Below are 25,118 nucleotides of genomic sequence, written 5' to 3' on the forward strand. Positions count from 1 at the left end.
TCATACCAATGACTGGAGTATTTTTATCCCTGAAAGCCACTGGATCAGTTTTTAAAATATGATGCTGTTTCATTTATGGAACAAAAATTTACAGAAATCCAAAAATTACTTTGCCGAGATATTGACACATTTTGATAGGCTTCCCTTGTGGCTCAAATGGTAAAGAATCTGCCTGCAGTGTGGGAGATCTGGGTTTGATCCCTGGGTTGGGACTGTCCCCTGGAGGAGGGCATGGCCACCCACTCTAGTGTTCTTGCCTGGAGAATCCCCATGGACAGAGGAGCCTATAGCCCAGTGGGCTACAGCCCATGGGGTCACAAAGAGTCCGAAACAACTGAGTGACTAAGCACAACACGTGGAGATAATATTCTCAAGGTAGAAGACTGTTGAAAATGCTTTAAAAAGTTGAGAGCAAATAGTTCTTGATGTAGTTGCATAGCAGTTATTTCATAGCATAGTCTATTTAATGATACAAATGCAGATAGAATCATCTGAAAATACAGTGGAGAGTGAATAATAGTAAGACTTAGGGGAACTGTTTAGAGAGCAAGGAAATTCATTCTTGAAAACAAGACTGTATTCAAATAAACCAAGTGTTGTTCCTTAAAATAACATATGACAGATATTCAATCAAAGTTAGTTTCCTTCCCCTTTTATCAAATTAGATACATGTGTGCTGGTGACCTGCCTCATCACCCATATTGCTTTATAGGGCATTTTGCTCTTTTTTTTTATTCTTTTTGCGTAAAGTTCACCCTGACAGTGAGACTAGATTCCCCTCTTCTCATCTCTCTACACCCTTTCCTTTTAGCCTAGTTTTTTAAAAAAATATTTATAATTTTTATTATTTATATTTGGCTGTGCTAGTTGTTCACTGGTGCATGTTTTTTTTCTCAAGTTGCCAAGAGTCGGGGCTGTTCTCTGGTTGCGGTACACAGGCTTCTCATCGTGGTGGCTTCTCTTGTTGGGGAGCACAGGCTCTAGGGTATAGGGGCTTTAACAGTTGCAGGTAGTTGTGGGGCATAGGCTTAGTTGTTCTGCGGTATGTGGGCTCTTCCTGCATCAGGGATTGAACCTGTATCTTCTGCATTGGCAAGTGGATTCTTTAGCACTGAGCCAACAGGGAAGTCCTCAACCCCCAGTTTAGAAAAGGAAAAACGCACTGGTCCAAGAACTGGCCTGAGTCTTTCTCCTGTTTGCTGCTGCTGCTGCTGCTAAGTCACTTCAGTCGTGTCCGACTCTGTGTGACCCCATAAACGGAAGCCCACCAGGCTCCCCCGTCCCTGGGATTCTCCAGGCAAGAACACTGGAGTGGGTTGCCATTTCCTTCTCCAATGTGTGAAAGTGAAAAGTGAAAGTGAAGTCGCTCAGTCGTGTCCGACCCCCAGCGACCCCACGGACTGCAGCCTACCAGGCTCCTCCATCCATGGGATTTTCTAGGCAATAGTACTGGAGTGGCTTGCCATTGCCTTCTCCTGTTTAGCCCTACATAATTGATTGCAGCCAGGAAATTAAAAGACGCTTACTCCTTGGAAGGAGTATGACCAACCTAGATAGCATATTAAAAAGCAGAGACATTACTTTGCCAACCAAGGTCCGTCTAGTCAAGGCTATGGTTTTTCCCGTGGTCATGTATGGATGTGAGAGTTGGACTAGGAAGAAAGCTGATCGCTGAAGAATTGATGCTTTTGAACTGTGGTGCTGGAGAAGACTCTTGAGAGTCCCTTGGACTGCAAGGAGATCCAACCAGTCCATTCTAAAGGAGATCAATCCTGGGTGTTCATTGGAAGGACTGATGCTAAAGCTGAAACTCCAATACTTTGGCCACCTCATGTGACGAGTTGACTCACTGGAAAAGAGTCTGATGCTAGGAGGGATTGGGGGTGGGAAGAGACGGGGATGACAGAGAATGAGATGGCTAGATGGCATCACCGACTCGATGGACATGAGTTTGAGTGAACTCCGGGAGTTGGTGATGGGCAGGGAGGCCTGGTGTGCTGTGATTCATGGGGTCGCAAAGAGTCGGACACGACTGAGTGACTGAACTGAACTGAATAAGGACTGATGATGAAATCTTATATTTTGCATTTAGCATACTGGTAGTGTTCTACCAAACCAAAGTGCTTTTCCTGTTGTTACAGCTTTTCAAACCTTAATCTTATCAACTTCTTCATTTTATTTTTTTTTTCCAATTTTATTTATTTATTTTTTTCAAGTTGAACAGACTAAATTTCTTTAAACAAACTTACTTATACTCCAGAGTCCTTTAAAAACTTAATAGCATTTATACATTGAAGGTATTTGATTTTCTTGTAACTAGCACTTCAAATGCAACAAGCATTTGAAGCAACAAGCATTTGACCCAACAAGTAAAACTTTCTACAGTTCATAACTTTTATAAATAAAATAAATTAAATGTACAGTGAATAAGTTCTCTGAAATATTTCAATATTTCTGCAGGTTTAGTAACATCGTAAAATACATTTCAACTAAAATTCACAAATCTAAAAACCTGTTAGGCATTTTTAGGCGTTTTAAGATGGAAATGAAGACCAATGTTACATCGTAATATGCCAATTACAAATAGTACTTCAAATAGAAAATACTACAGTTTGTCCCAAACTTTAAAAACTATTCATGAACTCAACACTGAACTATTGATGGCTATGAGAATTGTTTCCTAGCCTTTTTGAAAATTTCAACCCATTTACGTTTAAGGTAATTATTGATAAGTACGATCCCGTAGCCATTTTCTTTATTGCTTTGGGTTCAAGTTTATACACTCTTTCTGTGTATCCTGTCTATAGAAGATCCTTTAGCATTTGCTGGAGAGCTGGTTTGGTGATGCTGAATTCCCTCAGCTTTTGCTTGTCTGTAAAGCTTTTGATTTCTCCTTCATATTTGAAGGAGATCCTTGCTGGGTATAGTAATCTGGGCTGTAGGGTATTTTCTTTCATCACTTTAAGTATGTCTTGCCACTCCCTTCCGGCCTGAAGAGTTTCTGTTGAAAGATCAGCTGTTATCCTTATGGGAATCCCCTTATGTGTTATTTGCTGCTTTTCCCTTGCTGCTTTTAATATTTGTTCTTTGTGTTTGATCTTTGTTAATTTGATTAATATGTGTCTTGGAGTATTTTGCCTTGGGTTTATCCTGTTGGGGACTCTCTGGGTTTCTTGGACTTGGGTGATTATTTCTTTCCCCATTTTAGGGAAGTTTTCAGCTATTATCTCCTGAAGTATTCTCTCATGGTCTTTCTTTTTGTCTTCTTCTTCTGGGACTCCTATGATTCGAATGTTGGAGCGTTTCACATTGTCCCAGAGGTCTCTAATATTGTCCTCATTTCTTTTAATTCGTTTTTCTTTTTTCCTCTCTGTTTCATTTATTTCTACAATTCTATCTTCTAGTTCGCTTATCCTGTCTTCTGCCTCTGTTATTCTACTGTTTGTTCCCTCCAGAGTGTTTCTGATCTCATCTATGGCATTATTCATTGTATATTGACTCTTTTTTATTTCTTCTAAGTCCTTATTAAATCTTTCTTCCATCTTCTCAATCCTTTTCTCCAGGTTATTTATCTGTAACTCCATTTTGCTTTCAAGATTTTGAATCATTTTCACCATCAAAATTTGAAATTCTTTATCAGGTAAATTCCCTATATCTTCTTCTTTTGTTTGTGTTGGTGGGCAATTATCTTGTTCCTTTACTTGCTGGGTATTTCTCTGCCTCTTCATCTTGCTTATATTGCTTTGCTTGGGGTGGCCTTTCCCTCTTCTTGCAGTTTGTGGAGTTCTCTTTATTACGTAGTTTTTCGCTGTGTGTGGGGTTGGATGGGTGACTTGTCCAGGTTCCCTGGTTCGGGAAGCATGTGTCGGTGTTCTGGTGGGTGGAGCTGGATTTCTTCTCTCTCCTTTAGAAGACAATGGGCTGCTTTTCTGGGAGCCTGATGTCCTCTGCCAGTATTCAGAAGTTGTTTTGTGGACTTTACTCCGCGTTCAAATGTTCTTTTGATGAATTTGTGGGGGAGAAAGTGGTCTTGCCATCTTATCCCTCCGCCATCTTGTTCCTTCCTCCCCAGAACACTGGATCCTTATATTCCACTTGGTCGTGGAGTATCTCTTCCCAGCTGCTCCAGCAAGGCGCAGCCGCTGTACCTTACCTTGGACGAGGGGTATCTCCTCAAGGCCGCGCCTCCTGCTTTGAATGTAGATCAGCTCCTCTCGGCCCTCCGGTGCCCAAGCAGCCACCGCCTCCTGAACGTGGTACAGCTCCTCTCGGCCACCGCCCTAACCCTGGGCGCGGGGTAGCTCATCTCAGCCACGATTCTGCATGTGGTCGTTTGCGCCGGAGCCAGGCGTCTCCCGCGTCTGCGCCGCCGGAGCCGGGCGTCTCAACTTCTTCATTTTAGAGTTAAACCTTTTCTTTTTTTGAATGGAAGAAATTTTAAAGTGTGTTCTTAACATCATTTATTCAACCAGTGACAACTGTTTTCCATTTTAAAAATATTTCTTTTTTACATTTCCCTTCATTTATGTGTTACGTTAACTTTTAAATATATAGTTAAAAGCAACTACCTTTGCTAATGCACATTATATTATAGTTTTACTATTTATAAGATAGAGAGACTCATGGATACTTATCTCACAGTACCTTTGATCCTGAGTTATATTTTCCTACAACATCTGATAGTATTGAATTTGGTAACAAGTAGTAGTTGAGTACATTAATGTTTTATATACATATCTGAGGTAGGTCATATTTCCTGTTGGTGAACAACTTTTTTTTTTTAAAGCGTATCTTTTAAAATTTACTTTTTGTTGAGGTAACATTGGTTTATAACGTTATATATGAGTTTCACATGTACGTTATATGTTGTGTTTTATAAATGCCATACATGCAATTTTTATATAGTTTACATTTACTCTTGGAATTTTTTGAACTCAGGATTCTGGAGATTAAGTTAAATGTATCACTGGGTGAATTGTCATTTTTCCTGAGAAATCAGTACTTTGAATGCTAGTAGCAATGTTATACTTTAATGTCAGAACAGCTCAGAATGATTGGTATTGATGTACTTTCTTCTGTTTAATCTTCTCAGTAAGGTATCCTCTATAATTATTAATTAAATCTTGTAATATTAATAAAATAACCTACTTAGGAGAAAGAATAGAGGGACATTTTGGAAGGGAAAAACTACTTTATTCCAGACTAATTATTAGTCTTGTGAGTAATTTTTAGTAATGGTTATAATTTTTATTCACCTTAAAATGGCTTTTTCAGCTTCAAACATATATTTCAAATGGTTGGTTTATGCTGTTGCTGCTGCTGCGTCACTTCAGTTGTGTCCGACTCTGTGCGACCCCATAGACAGAAGCCCACCAGGCTCCCCCGTCCCTGGGATTCTCCAGGCAAGAACACTGGAGTGGGTTGCCATTTCCTTCTCCAATGTGTGAAAGTGAAAAGTGAAAGTGAAGTCGCTCAGTCGTGTCTGACCCTTAGCGACCCCACGGACTGCAGCCTACCAGGCTCCTCCATCCATGGGACTTTCTAGGCAAGAGTACTGGAGTGGCTTGCCATTGCCTTCTCAACAGTCTGTTAATGGGAGAATGCACTGGCTCATATAATATGAGCCAGAATATATCAATATCCAGGTATCTTTGAGATGTTACTAATTTATATGATATAAAATTTTATTGAAGCTAGGAAAAGTTATTTCCTTGAAAAATTTTCCCAAAGGGAAGTTAGTGTTTTTATCCCAGTAATAGTTTATTGAAATAAATAATATTCTTATGAGTGATTTATAGTCTGATTCTTTAAAAGTTCTTGTCTCATTCATTCTGTCTCATTCCCACTCTATTTCATTCAGAGGAAGTTGTGTAATGGTCTGTATTCACATAATAGAAATGCATATGTTTGTGATATCTTTCATTGGGTTATTTGTGATCATGAGAATCAGATAGCAAACCCTGGATCTCACTTGCCATTGTGATTGTTTTATTTCTCTTGGGTGTCTTATTTCTCATGACAGTTAATATTTAGGACTCGAATTTTAAGTTCAAGGAAGAGGTAAAATGCTGCATACTAGATGTCTCTTAATTTTGAAAAAGTGAAAGTGTTAGTCACTCAGTTGTGTCCAACTCTGTGACCCCATGGACTTTAGCCCCTCAGGCTCCTTTGTCCATGAAATTCTTCAGGCAGCAATACTGATGTGGGTTGCCATTTCCTTCTTCAGGGGATCTTCCCAACCCAGGGATCATACCCAGCTTTCCTGTGTTGTAGGCAGATTCTTTACTGTTTGAGCCACCAGGGAAGCCCCTTAATTTTAGGAGCTTTATATAATGCTGTGAAGTAGGCCCTGTAAAAGTAATCTTAAGAGGCAACATAATCTAAAGGAACTAAAACACAGGTGATCTGATTCTTATTGCCTTTGTTAGTATAGTGCTTTGACCTCTTTGTCTTCAGATTCTTACTTATAAAAGAAGGTAAATAAGGTCATATTAGTGGTCCTATCCATTTTATTATTTTAAACTTAAAGTTTTCTTAATGTCAGGATGTGAAGTGATCCTCTCAAATGTAGAATATGTCAGCGGTCCTTAAACTTTTTGGCTCTATGGATCAGTTTCGTGGAAGACAATTTTTCCACAGATCCTGGGGAAAGGGATGGAGGGGTGGTTTGGGGATGAATCAAGTGCATTACATTTATTGTGCAGTTTATTTTTATTGTTATTACATCAGCTCCACCTTAGATCAGCAGGCATTAGATCCTAGAGTTGAGAACCCCTGGAATACATAGTGGGAAATAATACAGTGTCACTGACACCATTGTACTAAATATATATATGTGTGTGTGTGTGTGTGTGTGTACGTGTATATATATAATTCTACTCTAGTTCTAGGTTTTCTCATATCACTTGCTTCAAATTGTAGAATTTTCCTAGCTCCCAAATTTCATTGCAGCTGCTTACAGCTTCCTTACCTCAGGTTCCTTCCTTTTTTGACTGTCGAGTCAGATGCTAGGTTCAGATACCAAACCCACCAGTTGTGTGACCATAGAAATTACTTACCTTTTAAAGCCCTAGTTTACCTGTATATAAAATTGAAACAATGTTATTATTACTTTATAAAATTATTGTGGTTATTAAATGAAATAAATCATGTAAAGCAATCTCACATATTACTGAGATTGTTGCTTTAGTAAATATTAGCTGTTTTTATTATTACTACTTTTATTGTTATTATAGCTGATATTCTTTACAGTGGATTCCATGTTGATCATTTACAATTAAATTTGCTGCTTCAGCATTTGCAATCATGAAAAGGTAATAATTACTATCTTATAGTGTTATCATCGGAGAAGGCAATGGCAAGCCACTCCAGTGTTCTTGCCTGGAGAATCCCAGGGACGGGGGAGCCTTCAGTCGGACACGACTGAAGTGACTTAGCAGCAGCAATGTTATCATGATCCAATTATTTGTCACATATATATTACCGCATGTGGGCCAGACAATGTGTTGGATACCAGGGAGCCAGAAATGCACACTGCCTGCATTCTTGGAGCTTATGTCCTAGTGAGAATGGATATTAAATCAGATACTCCATTTCAACTACTTAAGGACTGTAATCAAAGGGCTATTAAGGAAGGAAACAAGTGCTTTTTTGATACTTTTTACTTAAGTAAAAACCTAGGTTTGAGAATTCTGTTAATTCTCTTAATTAATTCTGATAATCTATTAACAGAATTCACAAGTTCAGTTTTTAAGGATCACTTTATGCTTTTGATGCAGTTCTTTTTTCAACATTTTCTTTGTGTTTTGTATAGCTCTCTGTTTATCATTTTAATAGTATTTAACACTGAAAGAAAGAGAGACACACACTTAAAAGAAAGGTAGACAAAATTGGCACTTCTCTTTTTGGATAACGTACTCATCCCTTCTTCTGCCCCAACTGAGGATTTAGGCTCTTGACATTTATGTGTAGGCAGTACTTCGTATCATGAGATAGAAGATCCTCCTCAACATAATTATCCATAAAAATCAATTTCATATGACCTTTGTGAATTAGTGAAGTAACTTCAGGGGCATAATTTAGGGGTTCTAGTGAGTAGGGATCTGTTTACCATATTAATTATGAAGTCCTCTCCTTCCTTTTTTAACTTCTAACATTTTTAGTAGACATGATGACTGAGTTCTAATTAATATTTAAATACTGGTCTGTAATAAATTGCCTTTATTTTACTTTGTCATTGGGTATTATAAGCCTTCCAGAGTCATTAGCATGGTTTACATGGCCTACCATCATCTGACCTCATCCCTTTTCTTTTCTAATGTGGACTATTTTTAAAGTCTTCACTGAATTTGCTACAACGTTGTTTCTGTTTTATGTTTTGGTTTTTTGGCCACAAGGCGTGTGTAATCTTAGCTCCCTGACCAGGATCGAACCCACACTCCCTGCTTTGGAAGGCGGTCTTAACCACTGGACAAGCAGGGGAGTCTCCTGGGCCTCATCTCTTAACTGCTTTCCTGTGGTCTCACTCAGCTCCTGTTATTATAGCTCTTTACTGATCTTCATATACCCCAACTGTACTTCTTCCTCTAGGTCTTTATTTTTGTTTTCAGTTCTGAAATGTTCCATTCACTGAACCTTTCAGTGAGATGCACTTTTCTTTGACCATGTTTCCTCTTAAACCACTTCACGTATATAGTTCAGTTCAGTTCAGTTCAGTCACTCAGTCATGTCCGACTCTCCGCAACCCCATGAATCATAGCACGCCAGGCCTCCCTGTCCATCACCAACTCCCGGAGTACACTCAAACTCATGTCCACAGAGTCGGTGATGCCATCCAGCCATCTCTTTCTCTGTTGTCCCCTTCTCCTCCCGCCCCCAACCTTTCCCAGCATCAGAGTCTTTTCCAGTGAGTCAACTCGTCGCATGAGGTGGCCAAAGTATTGCAGTTTCAGCTTTAGCATCAGTCCTTCCAATGAACACCCAGGATTGATCTCCTTTAGAATGGACTGGAACCGTAAAAAGTATATGTCTATTTCCTCCCTCTTACTCTGCATGCTGTTGTACTTTTTACATTTATATGTTAAAAGCTTTATGATATTTTTAATATTTTTGCTTTAAATAATCAATTAAATTTTCTTTTTTAATTGCTGTGAAACATGTTTTATATTTACCCACATATTTACCATTGTTTTGTGTGGTTCCATATTTTTGTCTGGCATTTTTATTCTGTCTGAAGAACTTCCTTTAACATTTTCTATGGTATAGGGCTGCTGGTGGTGAATTCTCTCAGATTTTGTTTGTCTGAAAAAGTCTTTCTTTTTTGATTGAAAGATCATTGACTTACAATATTGTATTAGTCTCAGGTGTACAACACAGTGATTCAATATTTTTATAGATTATATTCCATTTACAGTTATTACAAAATAATGGCAATATTCCCCTAACAGTTTATCCTTGCTGCTTATTTTATACATGATAGTTTGTATCTCTTAACCGCATACCCCTGTCTTGCCCCTACCCACTTTCTTCTCCTTACTCGTCACCATTAGTTTGTTCTCTATATCTGTGAGTCTATTTTTGTTTTGTAATATATATATTTTTTGGTAAAGATTTCACATATAAGTGGTAACATACAGAATATTTGTCTTTCTCTGACTTACTTCACTAAGAATAATACATTCTAGGTTTATCCACATTGTTGCCAATGGTAGAATTTTGTTCTTTTTATTACTGAGTAGTATTCCATTGTATGTATATATCACATCTTCATTATTCATTCATCTGTTGTTGGATACTTAGATTGCTTCCATATATTGGCTCTTGAAAATAATGCCACTACTGGAATGCATATATCTTTTTGAATTAGTGTTTTTATTTTCTTCAGATACATATCCAGCAGTGGAGTTACTGGATCATATGGTAGTTCTGTTTTTACTTTTTTTGAGGAACCTCCATACTGTTTTCCATAGTGGCTGCACCAATTACATTCTCACCAACAATGTACTTGGGTTCCCGTTTCTGCACATTCTTTCCAGCATTTGTTATTTGTAGACATTTTGATGGTAGCTGTTTTAACAAGTGTGATATCTCATTGTGCTTTTAGTGGTATAAAGGATAAACTATTAGGAGAATATTGCCATTATTTTGTAATAACTGCAAATGGAATGTAATCTATAAAAATATTGAATCACTGTGTTGTACACCTGAAACTAATATTGTAAGCCAGTGATCTTTCAATCAGAAAAGAAAGACTTTATCAGACAAACAAAATCTGAGAGATTTTGGCCATCTGTATGTCTGTTGGTCATCTGTATGTCTTCTTTGGAAAAATGTCTATTCAGCCTTCCACATTTTTTAATAGAGTTTTTTGTTTTTTGACATTGAGTTCTATGAGCTCTTTATTTTTGATATTAATTCCTTATAAATCATAGCATTTACAAATTTTTTCTCCCATTCAGCATGTTGTCTTTTCATTTTGTTGATGGTTTCCTTTGTTGTATAAAACTTTTTATGTTTAATAGTTCCCATTTATTTATTTTTGCTTTTATTTCTTTTGCCTAAGAGGCTGATCCAAAAAAAATAATGCTTCCATTTATGTTGAAGAGTATTCTATCTGTATTTTCTTGTAGAAGTAATTTTTTTTTTTTTTGGATTCAGGTCTTATGTTTAGGTCTTTAATCTATCCTGAGTATATTTTTTATACAGTGTAGGAAAATGTTCTAATTTCACTCTTACATGTAGCTGTTCAGTTTTCCCAGCATCACTTGTTAAAGGGACTGTCTTTACCCACTGTATATTCTTGCCTTCTTTGTTGTAGAGTGATCAGAAGTGTGTGGGTTTATTTTGGGCCTTCTATTCGGTTCCCTTCATCTATGTGTCTGTCTTTGTACCAGTACCGTGTTGTTTTGACTACTGTAGCTTTCCTGTGTAGTCTAAAGTCAGGGAGCATGATACCTCCAGCATTTTTTTCCCCTCAAGATTGCTGTGGCAATTCAGGGTCCTTTGTAGTTCCATATAAATTTTAGGATTATTTGTTTGAGTTCTGTGAAAAATGTCATGGATATTTTGATAGAGATTGCATTAAATCTGTAGATTGCTTTGGATAGTATAGCCATTTTAACAATATTACTTTCTCCAATCCAAGAACACAGGATATCTTTGCATTATCTTCAGTTTCCTTCATCAGTATTCTATAGTTTACATAGTATAGGTCTTTTACTTCCAAGACAAGGATGCCAACTCTCCCTGCTTCTCTTTAACATAGTATTAGAAGTCTTTGCCATAGTAATCAGAGAAGTAAAAGAAATGAGAGGCATTCAAATTGTGAGTAAGAAGTAAACCTGTCACTATTTGCAGATGATATGCTATATGCTACCCTGGAAACTCAGAGTTAAAGAATCCACCTGCCAATGCAGTAGATGCAGGTATGATCCCTGGGTTGGAAAGATCCCATGGAGAAGGAAATGCTTACCCATTGTAGTATTTTTGCCTGGGAAATTCCGGTGGGCAGATGAGACTGGTGGTCTACAGTCTATGGGGTCACAAAAGAGTGATACACAACTTAGCAACTAAACAACAACAAGTGGTATTATATAGAGAATATCCTAAAGTCTCCACCAAAAAAAAAAAAAAAAACAAAACTATTAGAATTAAGTGAATTCAATAAAGTTGCAGGATACAAGGTTAACATATAGAAATCTATTGGTTTCCTGTACACTAAAATGAACTATCAGAAAGATAAAGTGAGAAAGCAATCCCCATTTGAAATTGGGTCATGAAGAGTAAAATACCTGTGAATAAACTTAACCAAGAGGTTAAATACCTATACTCTGAAAAAGCCTTTATTTTTCATTCATTTTGAAAAATATTTTCCAAATATCTTCTCAACTGATTTTAGAATTTGTAGAATTTGACGTAGGTTGTTGTTTTTATCCTTATCTTTGTTTTTTTTTTTGGATGTTTCTACAGTTTTTGTTGTTGTTGTTTCACTATTTTTTGCTGCTTTTTTTTTGTTATTGTTGTTCTTGTTTTATAGCCAATCTGATTATTATGTGTCTTACTTTATTTTTCTTTCCACTTTTTCTCCTTGGATTTTGTTATATCTGTGGGTTTATAAGTTTCATCAAATTTTAAAACTTTTTAGCGATTAATTCTGTTCATCATCCTTTCTTCTTTTGAGGCTCCAATTACACTGCTTGACGTTGTCCCATAGTCTTTTTTTAAAATTTAAAAGTTTTTCTTCGCTCTTCTTTTTTTCCATGCTTGCTTTTTAATAGTTTCTGTTGCATGCCTTCAACTTCATTGATCTTCTATAAGCGTTTATCCTCTTCATCACTTATAAATTCAGATGTAGTTTTCATCTCTAGTTTTGTTTGGATCTTTTTAATATCTTTTTTTTTTGCTGTGTATTATGTACATGTTTTCTTCTATAATTTGAGCATGTAAAACCTATTTATAGTGGCTTTTAAAACTTCTTGTGTAATTATATCCATCATTTCTGTCATCGCTGGGTTTGTGTCTCTTGAGTTTGGTTCTGGTAATAGTTTTTATTTTCCTACTTCTTTGTATGCCTGGCAGTTTTTATGTACTGGTGTTGTGAAATTTACACTGTTACATGGTGTTGCTGTATTCCTTTAAAAAATGTTTGATTTTGTTCTGTCCCTTGGACAAGTTACATGGGATCAGTTTGACACTTTTGAGACTTGCTTTTAAGTTTTCATAGGATAGATACAGAGTGTTCCATACATAAGGCAATTTTAGGCCAACTACTATGGTATATTTTAATGGCAGAAAATGAGGAACTAAGGAGCCTCTTGATGAATATGAAAGAGGAGAGTGAAAAGCTGGCTTCAAACTCAGCATTCAGAAACCTAAGATCGTGCATCTGGTCCTATCACTTCATCACAAATAGATGGAGAAAATGTGGAAATGGTGTCAGATTTCATTTTCTTGGGCTCCAAACTCACTGCAGATGGTGACTGCAAACATGAAATTAAAAGACGCTTGCTCCTTGGAAAAATAGCTATGTCAAACCTAAACAGTGTTTTAAAAAGCAGAGACATTACTTTACTGACAAAGGTCTATCTAGTCAAAACTATGGTTTTTCTGTGTATGGATATGAGAGGTGAACCATAAAGAAGGATGAATGCCAAAGAATTGATGCTTTTGAACTGTGGTGTTGGAGAAGACTCTTGAGAATCCCTTGGAATGCAGGGAGATCAAACCAGTCAATCCTAAAGGAGATCAATTCTGAATATCATTGGGAGGACTGATGCTGAAGCTCCAATACTTTGGCCACCTGATGCAAAGAGCTGACTCATTAGAAAAGATCCTGATGCTGGGAAAGATGGATGGAGGAGGAGGAGGGGACAGCAGAGGATGAGATTGTTGGATGGCATCACTGACTCAATGGACATGAGTTTGAGCAAATTGGAGAAGGAAATGGCAACCCACTCCAGTGTTCTTGCCTGGAGAATCCCAGGGATGGCAGAGCCTGGTGGGCTGCCATCTATGGGGTCGCACAGAGTCAGATACGACTGAAGCGACTTAGCAGCAGCAGCAGCAGCAGCAGCAGTAATGGGCAAAGAAGCCTGGCATCCTGCAGTTCATGTAGTCACAAAGTGTTGTATACCCTTAGTGACTGAACAATAACAACTAGGGTATAATACCATTCTGAGGACTCTGCATGATGCCCTGTATATCATATGGGGGCTTTCCACTCCAGCTTATAGGAGTACAGGTTCTTCCCAGTCATATACTGTATTTATTAATTGTTTAATTTACTGCTTTTTGGGAGTTCTTATCTCGGCCTTTGGCAGTATCCTCTATATATACACAGACTCTTAGTCTAAGACTCAAAAATTTCTCTGCAGATCCCTGAGGCTTACTCTCTTGTTGCTCTCCCACTTCCTCTAGTATTCTGTTAGCCTCATCGGCCTCCCTAAACTCCAGTCTCGATCTGTTCTATTCAATGAGAATGTTGGGCTCTTTTGTGTTTCCTATACCTGTTTCACTGTCTAGAAGCCTTCAGGCAGTAAGATGGGCAGTTGTACAGCTTATCCCATTCATTTTCCTTCTCTTGAGAATCAGGATACTGTGCTGTCTATCGTTCAGTGTCTGAAAACAATATATGTTGATTGCTTTTAGTTTCTAGATGTTTAATGTGAGAAAATGAATCTGATGCCTATTATTCCTCATTGCTGAAACTCATGATTTTTATACGTTTCTTTGGGAGAAACACTTTGGAATATATATCTTTTTAAATGTTCATTTGATAGTATTGTGTTTGAGAGGAGAGAGCCTTTTAAAAGAAATATGTACTAGAAGATAATTTCAAGTAGTGAACATATCAAGTGATAAAGCATTAGTCTGATAATGGTAGGAGTGGAGACAAGGGGACATATCTAAAATACATTTTTGTAGGAAAAATGGACAAAATGTGGGAACTGCTTGGCATAAGGGTACAGGTGGAGAAGAAGTCAAAGATAACTTTAACATTTTGAGTCCAGTAGAATAGTAGTGCAATTAATAGAAGAGAAGCAAAAGATTATTAAATTCTACTCATTTGTTAATATTATCTTATTTATATATTATAGGAAATGGTGACAGAAATGTATTCTGGGCCTTGTGTAGCAATGGAGATTCAACAAACTAATCCTACAATGACATTTCGAGAATTCTGTGGACCTGCTGATCCTGTAAGTTTTTGTTTAATATATTGATCAAATCTGTTTTATCCATTAACTAAATATCTTAATGGGTTTTTGATACCTTTAGTTTGTTCTTTAAAAGAAATAATACAAAATGAATATATGGACACAAAGTTTTTTTCAAAATAGCATTTTACAGTACTCATTTATTAGATAGTATTCCCCCAAAAGTGAATTTTTTTATTAACCTAGTGACATTATATGGGCAGAAATATTTACTGTGGCATTTTCTTTTACTGTTTCTTGTTGCTAAATTGTATAAGTAAATTTGTTAAGCTCTGTGATAGAAAGTGGTCATGTATGGATGTGAGGGTTGAACTGTGAAGAAAGCTGAGCGCCGAAGAATTGATGCTTTTGAACTGTGGTGCTGGAGAAGACTCTTGAGAGTCCCTTGGACTGCAAGGAGATCCAACCAGTCCATCCTAAAGGAGATCAGTCCTGGGTTTTCATTGGAAGGACTGATGCTGAAGCTGGAACTCCAATACTTTGGCCACCTCGTGTGAAGAGCTGACTCGTTTGACATATATATATACTACTTTCTATAAAATGGTTAATTAATGAAAACCTATTATACAGTGCAGGGATTTCTACCTAATACTCTGTGGTGATCTACATGGGAAGGGTATCTAAAAAAGAGTGGATATACATATTTGTATAATTGATTCACTTTGCTGTATAGCAGAAACTAATACAACTTTGCAAAAGACTATACTCCAATAAGAATTAATTTAAATTAAAAAATGAAACAAGGTACAAAGAGAATAAGGAAAGCTTGAAAACTCAATACACAAAGGTAACCATGCAAGAATTTGCAGATTTACTATGATATACATCAAGAATATTTGCTTGGCTTCAATGGGAAATGCATACCTGGAAACACAAGGAAATATATTTTTTTTAGAGGAAACGAGAATACTGGTAGAGATGAAGGTGTGATGCATATCTTTAAAAGACAGGCTAAAAATGGTAGATTCTATATAATTAGAATACTGTATAGTAAGAAACAGAAATTCCTTATATGTAGTTTCTGTATACTAAATTATTCCTTTGATGCAACTGGAGCAAACTGAACTGGAAGAGATTAAAGGCAGGGGCTCTAGAAATGGAAAGGGACAGACGTGATGGTATCAGTAGAGAAAGAGATACTCTATATCTTTTCAAGGAGAAAGAAGAGTAGAAATAAATAATATGTGTGATTGTGGAAGAGTGAATATTAAAATGTGATTCTGCTTTAGAGGACATGAGGAGAAGGTGGTGATGTTAAGTAGTTATTGAATATTAATTATAAAATATTAGGAAGGAATACTTTTTGGCTGTATGAATAGGCAGAACTCAGGGTCATTTTAATTTTTTATTTCTGTTTGGCCAAAGAGGATTTTGTTCATTTGTTTTTTTAAGATAGTTAAAACTGTGGGTGACCAGCTGACCAAACATAGGTAAGTTAAAGAGAGAAAAATTAAGGCAAAAAAGGAATGAGATGAGTTTGCTCATTCTTTCATTCATTCAGAAATATTTGTTGAATCTGTGCTAGTATTTGTCACTATAAAGATAGAAGCTTTAAAGAGCTTACAGTCTATGAGTGGGTACTGATATTTAAGTGGTTAGTTTCTATGTTTTGTGGCAATTGCATTATTGGATACAGTGGTAACCCACTCCAGTATTCTTGCCTGGAGAATCCCATGGATGGAGGAGCCTGGTAGGCTACAGTCCACGGGGTCGCAAAGAATCGGACACGACTGAGCGACTTTACTTACTTACTTACTTACTTGTATTGGGTACTAAGTGCTGTGCTTAATCACTCAGTCGTGTCTGACTCCTTGAAACTCCATGGACTGTAGCCTGCCAGGCTCATCTGTCCATGGGGATTCTCTAGGCAAGAATACTGGAGTGGGTTGCCATGCCCTCCTTCATGGGATCTTTCTGACCCAGGGATCGAACCCAGGTCTCCCACATTGCAGGCAGATTCTATACTGTCTGAGCCACTAGGTACTGTGGCAGTTCAAAATTATACCATTTATCTTAGTCTGGGGATGGATGATGGAGTCAGGCAAGACTTCTTCAAGAACATGATAGCTGAGCTAAATTGTGAGGAATGAGTAGAACTTAGCTAAGTGGAGAAGGTGGGAAATAATAAAGGTATGAATTCGTAAAACAGTACTGCTTTTGCTAAAGTACAGGGCAGTGAATCAGAAATGAAGTTGCTGCGGAAGAGTTGGGAAGTAAGTAGGTGAGTGATCATAGAAGGAAGAGTCCTGAATATAAAAATTTGCTGATTCCATTTCTTTCTAAATATTCAGTGAACACTTATGGATTGAAGAGTATGTACAAGGTTTACTGCTTTGTCACATGGCCGAGTCATAATAAAGATGTCTAAAGCAAGCTGTCTTTTGTTAAGCAACTCATAATCTCTTTCAGAGTCCAAATTGCATCGTTAAAGCATAGTTGGAATTACCCCACTTAATTTTTTTATTGTAGTTTTTTATGAACCCTGTTTGATGAGTTCAGTTCAGTCGCTTGTTGTGTCTAACTCTTTACGATCCCATGGACTGCAGCACGTCAGGCCTTCCTGTCCATCACCAACTCCTGGAGCTTGCTCAAACTCATATTCATCGAGTAGGTAATGACATCCAACCATCTCATCCTGTGTTGTCCCTTTATCCTACCACCTTCAATCTTTCTCAGCATCATGGTCTTTTCCAATGAGTCAGTTCTTCGCATCAGGTGGCCAAAGTATTGGAGCTTCAGCTTCAGCATCAGTCCTTCCAATGAATATTCAGGACTGATTTCCTTTAGGATTGACTGGTTATATCTTGCATTCCAAGGGACTCTCAAGAGTCTTCTCTGACACCACAGTTCAAAAGCATCAATTCTTCGGTGCTCAGCTTTCTTTAGGGTCCAGCTCTCACATCCATACATGACTACTGGAAAAACCATAGGTTTGACTAGACAAACCTTTGTTGGCAAAGTAATATCTCTGTTTTTTTAGTGTGATGTCTAGATTTGTCTTAGCTTTTCTTCCAAATAGCAAGTGTCTTTTAATTTCATGGCTGTAGTCACCATCTACAGAGATTTTGGAGCCCAAGAAAATAAAGTCTGTCACGGTTTCCATTGTTTCCCCATCTTTTGGCCATGAAGTGATGGGACTGGATACCATGATCTTAGTTTTTTGAATGTTGAGCTTTAGGCCAACTCCTTTACTCTTCTCTTTGATTTTCATCAAGAGGCTGTTTAGTTCCTCTTTGCTTTCTGCGATAAGGGTGGTGTCATCTGCATATCTGAGGTTATTGATATTTCTCCCTGCAATCTTGATTGCAGCTTGTTTGTCATTTCACATGATGTACTATGGCATTTCACATGATGTACTCTGCATATAAGTTAAATAAGCAGCGTGATAATATACAGCCTTGATGTACCCCTGTCCCAATTTGGAACCAGTCCATTTTTCCATATCCAGTTCTAACTGTTGCTTCTTGATCTGCATACAAATTTCTCAGGATGCAGGTCAGGTGTTCTGGTATTCCTATCTCTTTAAGAATATTCCAGTCTGTTGTGATCCACACAGTCAAAGGCTTTGGCGTAGTCAATAAAACAGAAGTAGATATTTTTCTGGAACTCTCTTGCTTTTTCTATAATCCATCAAATGTTGGCAGTTTGATCTCTGGTTTCTCTGCCTTTTCTAAGTCCAGCTTGAATATCTAGAAGATCTTGGTTTACATACTGTTGAAGCCTGGCATGGAGAATTTTGAGCATTACTTTGCTAGCATGTAAGATCAGTGCTGGCACCCTACTCCAGTACTCTTGCCTGGGAAATCCCATGGACGGATGAGCCTGGTAGGCTAAGAGTCGGACACAACTGAGCGACTTCACTTTCACTTTTCACTTTCATGCATTGGAGAAGGAAATGGCAACCCACTCCAGTGCTCTTGCCTGGAGAATCCCAGGGACAGAGGAGCCTGGTGGGCTGCTGTCTATGAGGTCGCACAGAGTCGGACACGACTGAAGTGACTTTGCAACAGCAACAGCAAGATCAGTGCAATTGTGTGGTAGTTTGAACATTCTTTGGCATTGCCTTTCTTTGGGATTGGAATGAAAACTGACCTTTTCCAGTCTTGTGGCCACTGCTGAGTTTTCCAAATTTGCTGGCATATTGAGTGCAGCACTTTCACAGCCTCACCTTTTAGGATTTGAAATAGCTCAACTGGAATTCCATCACCTCCACTAACTTTGTTCGTAGTGATGCTTCCTAAGGCACTTGACTTCACATTTCAGGATGTCTGGCTCTAGGTGAGTGATCACACCATCGTGGTTATCTGAGTCATTAAGATCTTTTTTGTATAGTTTGAACATCCTTTGGCATTTATTGCATTATATAAAGTTGTACCACAGGGATTTTAAATTTTGGTACTAATCTAACATATAAAATGTTAACAGTAGCTGTCTTTGGGTGGTAGGATTATAATAATAGTCAATTCTACTTTCTTATATTTTACAGTTTTTGTCTAAGACTTTTATTATGAGAAAAATACATTTTATTTCATCATAAAACCTGAAAGTGAATGAACTTGTATTAATAAATGATGAGTTGGTGCTGATTTAGGACTGATTTCTCCTCTGGAGTCTGAGGGTCCTACATCATGTTCTCAGTGTAGGTATAGGATTTCAAGCGGAATCATATGCTTTTTAAAATTTGATTGGTGGATATTTTTAAATTTTTTTTTTTGGTCAGAAAATGCCAGGTATTTTCACATTTTATTAGCTACAGTATAGACCCTAGAGCTGCCTCATTCCTTCCCCTCCCCCACCCCCAGGACAGTGTCAGGCCTTCCTAGGAGCCCTGCCTTTGCTGCCTGGGCAGTCTGAAACTCCTTCTGCAGCTGAGCAAAGGTCTCCCTCTGTTGTTCTGACTGCCCCTCTAGATCCCGGAGCTGGGATTCATATCACTTAATCTCAGCTGTGTTGTAGTCCAGCCTTTTACCCACTGTGGCCCGAGCTTCCCCCAGCTCCTGTTTGACCAGTATCGGCCCCAGAAGTTTAAACACCACTTTGGACCCATCCAGCAGAGCCAGTTCCTCCTTCATGATATTATTTTCTGTTAGTTGTACCTCTAGTTTCTGCCTCCCTGATATGGGTTTACTCAAGTCCTTCTGCTATTTCTCCACTTCTCCCTGTAGCTCTTCTGGATTAGCTCAGCCATGGCGGGGATGAAAGCATTCTCCCTTCAGTATTTGTAAACCCTATTTTTTTAATTTTAAAGAAATATAGATGATTTACAATGTCTTGTTAGTTTGAAGTATACATCAAAGTGATTCAGTTGTTTACACACATAAATACCTATTCTTTTTTAGATTCTTTTCCGTTATGGATTACTACAAAATATTGAATTTAGTTCCCTATTCAAGACCATATGCTTTTGATGAATATTGATGATTATTTCAAGTCAGAAGAAATACCATTAGTCCTTATAGTCAAGCTTTATGAACAATAAAATAGCTTTTTCAGTTTGGTCTCAGAAGTTAGTTCATTTTGTCCTTCTTCCTTTCTTTTCCTCCCTTTCCTCCCATCTTTCCAGTAAATACAGTCCTTGTCTTTGAGGAATTTAATGGTCTAGTTCTAGGAGCTAGACTTGATAATTAAACAGCCATTTTCTTTTAAACCATTAGGTGTGCTAATCTATTTATTATTGTTGTTATTCAGTAGCTAAGTCCTGTCTGTCTGTTTGCGACCCCCTGGACTGGACTGCAGTACACCAGGCTTCCCGGTCCTTCACTATCTCCTGGAATTTGCTCAAATTCATGTCCCGTTGAGTCGGTGATGCTATCTCACCATCTTTCTCTGCCACCTTCTTCTCCTCCTGCCCTCAATCTTTCCCAGCATCAGGGTCTTTTCCAATCAGTTGGCTCTTCACATCAGGTGGCGAAGTATTGGCACTACAGCATCAGTGCTTCTGATGAACATTCAGGGTTGATTTCGTGTAAGATTGACTTGTTTTGGTCTCCTTGCAGTCCAATCTCTCTCTCCAAAAGTCTTCTCTAGCAGCATGATTTGAAAGCATCAATTCTTTGGTGCTTAGCCTTCTTTCTGGTCCAGCTCTCACATCTGTACATGAAAAACCATAGCTTTGACTATATGAACTTTTATCTATAACGTGAATGTCTTTGCTTTCTAATACACTGTCTAGGTTTATCATAGCTTTCCTTCCGAGGAATAAGCATGTTATAATTTCATGGCTGCAGTTACTATCTGCAGTGATTTTGGAGCCCAAGAAAATAAAATCTGTTATGGCTTCTACTGTTTACCCTTCTGTTTGCCATGAAGTGATCGACCAGATGCCATGATCTTAGTTTTTTGAGTATTGAGTTTCAAGCCAGGTTTTTACTCTCCTCTTTCATTCTCATCAAGAGGCTCTTTAGTTCCTCTTCACTTTCTGCCATTAGAGTGGTATCGTATGCATATATGAGGTTTTTGATATCTCTCCCACCAATCTTGATTCCAGCTTATGATTCATTCATCCAACATTTCACATGATGTACTCTGCATATAAGTTAAGTAAGCAGGGTGACAGTATACAGCCTTGACATATTCCTTTCCCAATCTGGAACAAGCCTGTTCCATGTTTGTTTCTGTTGCTTCTTGATCTGCATACAGGTTTCTCAGGAGGCAGGTCAGGTGGTCTGGTATTCCCATCTCTTTAAGAATTTTCCACAGTTTGTTGTGATCCACACAGTCAAAGGTGTAGTCAGTGAGGCAGAAGTAGATATTATTTTCTGAACCTCCCTTGCTTTCTCTGTGATCCAGCAAATGTTAGCAATTTGATCTCTGGTTTATCTGCCTTTTCTAAATCCAGCCTGTACATCTGGAAATTCTCACTTCCCATACTATTGAAACTTAGCTTGAAGGACTTTGAGCATAACCTTACTAACATGGGGAATGAGTGCAACTGCCTGGTAGTTTGAACAATCTTGGGCACTGCCCTTCTTTGGGATTGGAATGAAAACTGACCTCTTTTAGTTCTGTGGCCACTGCTGAGTTTTCCAGATTTGCTGACATATTGAAATACTGGAGTGGGTAGCTAGTCCTTTCTCTAGGGGATCTTCCCGATCTCGGGATCATACCCAGGTCACCTGCATTGCAGGCAGTTTCTTTACTATCTGAGCCACCAGGGAAGCCCTAATCTATTCATGTATTATGTTAAAATAATTTACATATTTCTTCACTGCTTAGTAATTCCCATATATGAAGTGAGAACTTTGGTTATAATACATGCCAATCTAATTAGTACTTGGAAGAATGCCAGGTACATAATGGCCATGGAATTAATATTTGATGAATTAATGAATAGACTGGCTATATTAAGAACAGGTACTAATTCATTATTTAAATGTATTTTATCTACAAAGTGGGTCCTTTTTTTCTTTATTCTTTTCTAAAATACAGAACTACTTTTCAAGTTGATTCAAAAGAAGGTTCAGCATAACAGTGACCATTAGATCAGTTTATGACTATACAACGGACCTTTGAACAATGAGTGGAGGGGCACCAACCCTCCAAGCAGTCAAAAATCCATGTTTAACATATAGTCAGCCCTCCATATCTGTGATTCCTCTGTGTTCATGTTCTGAATGCAGGGATTCAACCAACTGCAAGTTGTCTAGTACTATCAGTTCAGTCACTCCGTCGTGTCCACCTCTTTGTGACCCCATGGACTGTAGCACGCCAGGCTTCTCTGTCCATCACCAACTCCCAGAGCCTACTCAAACTCATGTCCATCATGTCAGTGATGCCATCCGACCATCTCATCCTGTGTCATCCCCTTCTCCTCCCACCTTCAATCTTTCCCAGCATCAGAGTCCTTTCAAATGAGTCAGTTCTTTGTACCCAGTGGCCAGAGTATTGGAGTTTCAGCTTCAGCATCAGTCCTTCCAATGAATATACAGGACTGATTTCCTTTAGGATGCACTGGTTGGATCTGCTTGCAGTCCAAGGGACTCTCAAGTGTCTTCTCCAACACCACAGTTCAAAAGCATCAATTCTTCGGTGCTCAGCTTTCTTTATAGTCCAACTCTCACATCCATACATGACTACTGGAAAAAACCATAGCTTAACTAGACAGACATTTACTATTGAGAAAAATTTGTATATTCATGGACGTGAGCAGTGGAAATCCTTCTTGTCCAAGGGTCAACTCTTAGGTATTGTATATTGACTTATTTCATCATTGATATTTGCTGTTGGCAGAATTCTGCCTCTCTATGGTCTCATAGCTTGAAGAAAACATATGTAAATGGAATTTCTTCCAGTCTGTCCAGAAGTGGTCTCCAGAGAGAGGGTGGTGCACAAGACAATTCACTGTGTGGGGAAGTATTAGACTTTCCACTTATATTCATTTGCCATATAAAAGTAACAAATTGGGATAGTGTGGGAGATGGGAGGCGGGGTTCAAGAAGGACAAAAAGTAAACAAAAGAAATTAGTTTGATAAATGCAATATGTGGACAAATAAGAGTACATTTAAATAATCTGTTAAAAAAATTATATATATATATATATATTGGTGTATTTACATATTCTACTGATAAGGGTGCTTGGAAAATGTCAGTCGCTACTACATAGAGTGGTAAAATGGTCACAACAGATTTCTTTGCAATTCGAGAAGTATTCACTCGGCACACAATCACCTGGAGAAATACAATCACTTAGTCAGGAAATCTGTTCCAGATGTGCCTCTGGAAGAGGTTTTCATTGCACCTGTTGAAAATTTCACTGTTGAGTAGCTTGGCAGTTTTCCTGCTGAGCTATTAGCAACCTGAAAGACTCACCAAAGAAATAGTAAATTGGAAAAATCATGCAGAATATATTTGTCAATGGACCAGTAAGTATGACAAGCAAAAATAACCTAACGTAGGTATGCTGTCTTTTATGAAAAATGTCTTTGTTAAATATTTGATGTAAATGATCTTATTTCAGGGAATCTGAACTATCCTTATCTGCTTTCTTCCTTTGAAAGCTTTAACCCCATCACCAGATTCTGTTGAGTCATTTTCATATTTAGAAAGTAAAAGTAGCTCTTCACATTTTAATGAAGTTTTGCATTCATTTGATTTTTCAGAGGGATATTCTACCTGTTATCTAGTGGTTGATTTCATGATCAAAGTAGAAGTGTCATATTTTGAAAGGCAGCTGTTTTATCATGAATTTGTGGCAAGTTATTGAAACTTAGGGGAGAAATGCTTGAAAGTTGTTGTTTCTATGATCTGTTGACTTTCTGGTCACATTCCTTTATTAACTGAAGACTTGGAAATCCTGATTATATTCTTCTTCATCCCATTTCTTACCATAACATCCATGTGAAGGATTCACCCAACACCTAGCCTCAGAGTTCAACTATCAATTTTCTCAGTTTTCCTCCATAGCCATACTCACTGCTTTTTTAAAATACTGGAATATAGTTGTTTTACACATTATGTACATCATTAATCATTACGTGTAATCACTGACATTTGCATATGTTATGAAATTACCACCACGTTAAATGTAATAACCATCTGTCCCCATCTAAAATAATTGTATTATTTTTTATCTGTTCCTTATGATTGTATATCTGTTCCTTCTACATCATCATGATTTATTTGTTATGTAAGTGAAGTTTTGTACCTCTTAATCCTCCACTTATTTCACCCAACTTCCACCCCTTCTGGCAACCACCAGTTTGCTCTGTGTATCGTTGTTGTTGTTGTTGAATCGCTAAGTTGTGTCTGACTCTTTGCAATGTAGCATCCCAGGCTTTGAAGTCCTTCGCTAACTCCTGGAGTTTGCTCAAACTCATGTCCATTGAGTCAGTGATGGCATCCAACCATCTCATCCTCTATTGTCCCCTTCTCTTCCTACCTTTAATATTTCCCACCATCAGGGTCTTGTCTAATGAGTTGGCTTTTCTCATCAGGTGGCCAAAGTATTGGAGTTTCAGCATCAGTCCTTCCAGTGAATATTCAGGGCTGATTTCCTTCAAGGTTCACTGGTTTGATCTCCTTGCAGTCCAAGTAGCTCTCAAGAGTCTTTTCCAACACCACAGTTCAAAAGCATCAGTTCTTTGGCCCTCAGCTTTCTTTATGGTCCACCACTCACATCCACACATGACTACTGGAAAACCATAGCTTTGATTAGGTGGACCTTTGTCAGTAAACTAATGTCTCTGCTTTTTACTACACTGTCTAGGTTTTTCATAGCTTTTCTTTCAAGGAGCAACCATCTTTTAATTTCATTGCTGCAGTCACCATCTGCAGTGATTTTGGAGCCCCCCAAAATAAAATCTGTCACTGCTTCCATTCTTTACCCATCTGTTTGCCATGAAGTGATGGGACCTGATGCTGTGATGTTAGTTTTTCGAATGTTGAGTTTTAAGCCAACTTTTTTC

The 25,118-nt window shown here is 38.0% G+C and overlaps 1 protein-coding gene and 1 pseudogene across 5 annotated transcripts in view; one reads left to right on the forward strand and one right to left on the reverse strand.

The window, feature by feature from the left end:
* Positions 1–25,118, forward strand: part of NME7 (NME/NM23 family member 7) — a 249,687-nt gene that overhangs the window by 108,664 nt on the left and 115,905 nt on the right. For all 5 annotated transcript variants that reach the window (XM_088845487.1, XM_088845489.1, XM_088845488.1 and 2 more), the window contains one exon: positions 14,595–14,696. In XM_088845487.1, the coding sequence (XP_088701613.1) occupies positions 14,595–14,696 (102 nt within the window). The remainder of the gene's footprint in view (positions 1–14,594; positions 14,697–25,118) is intronic.
* LOC148775163 (prefoldin subunit 6 pseudogene) lies at positions 19,490–19,902 on the reverse strand (annotated as a pseudogene).

Source organism: Moschus berezovskii, chromosome 17, assembly GCF_049115385.1.
Source record: "Moschus berezovskii isolate FMDL1 chromosome 17, NW_MosBer_1.0, whole genome shotgun sequence".
NCBI lineage: Eukaryota > Metazoa > Chordata > Mammalia > Artiodactyla > Moschidae > Moschus > Moschus berezovskii.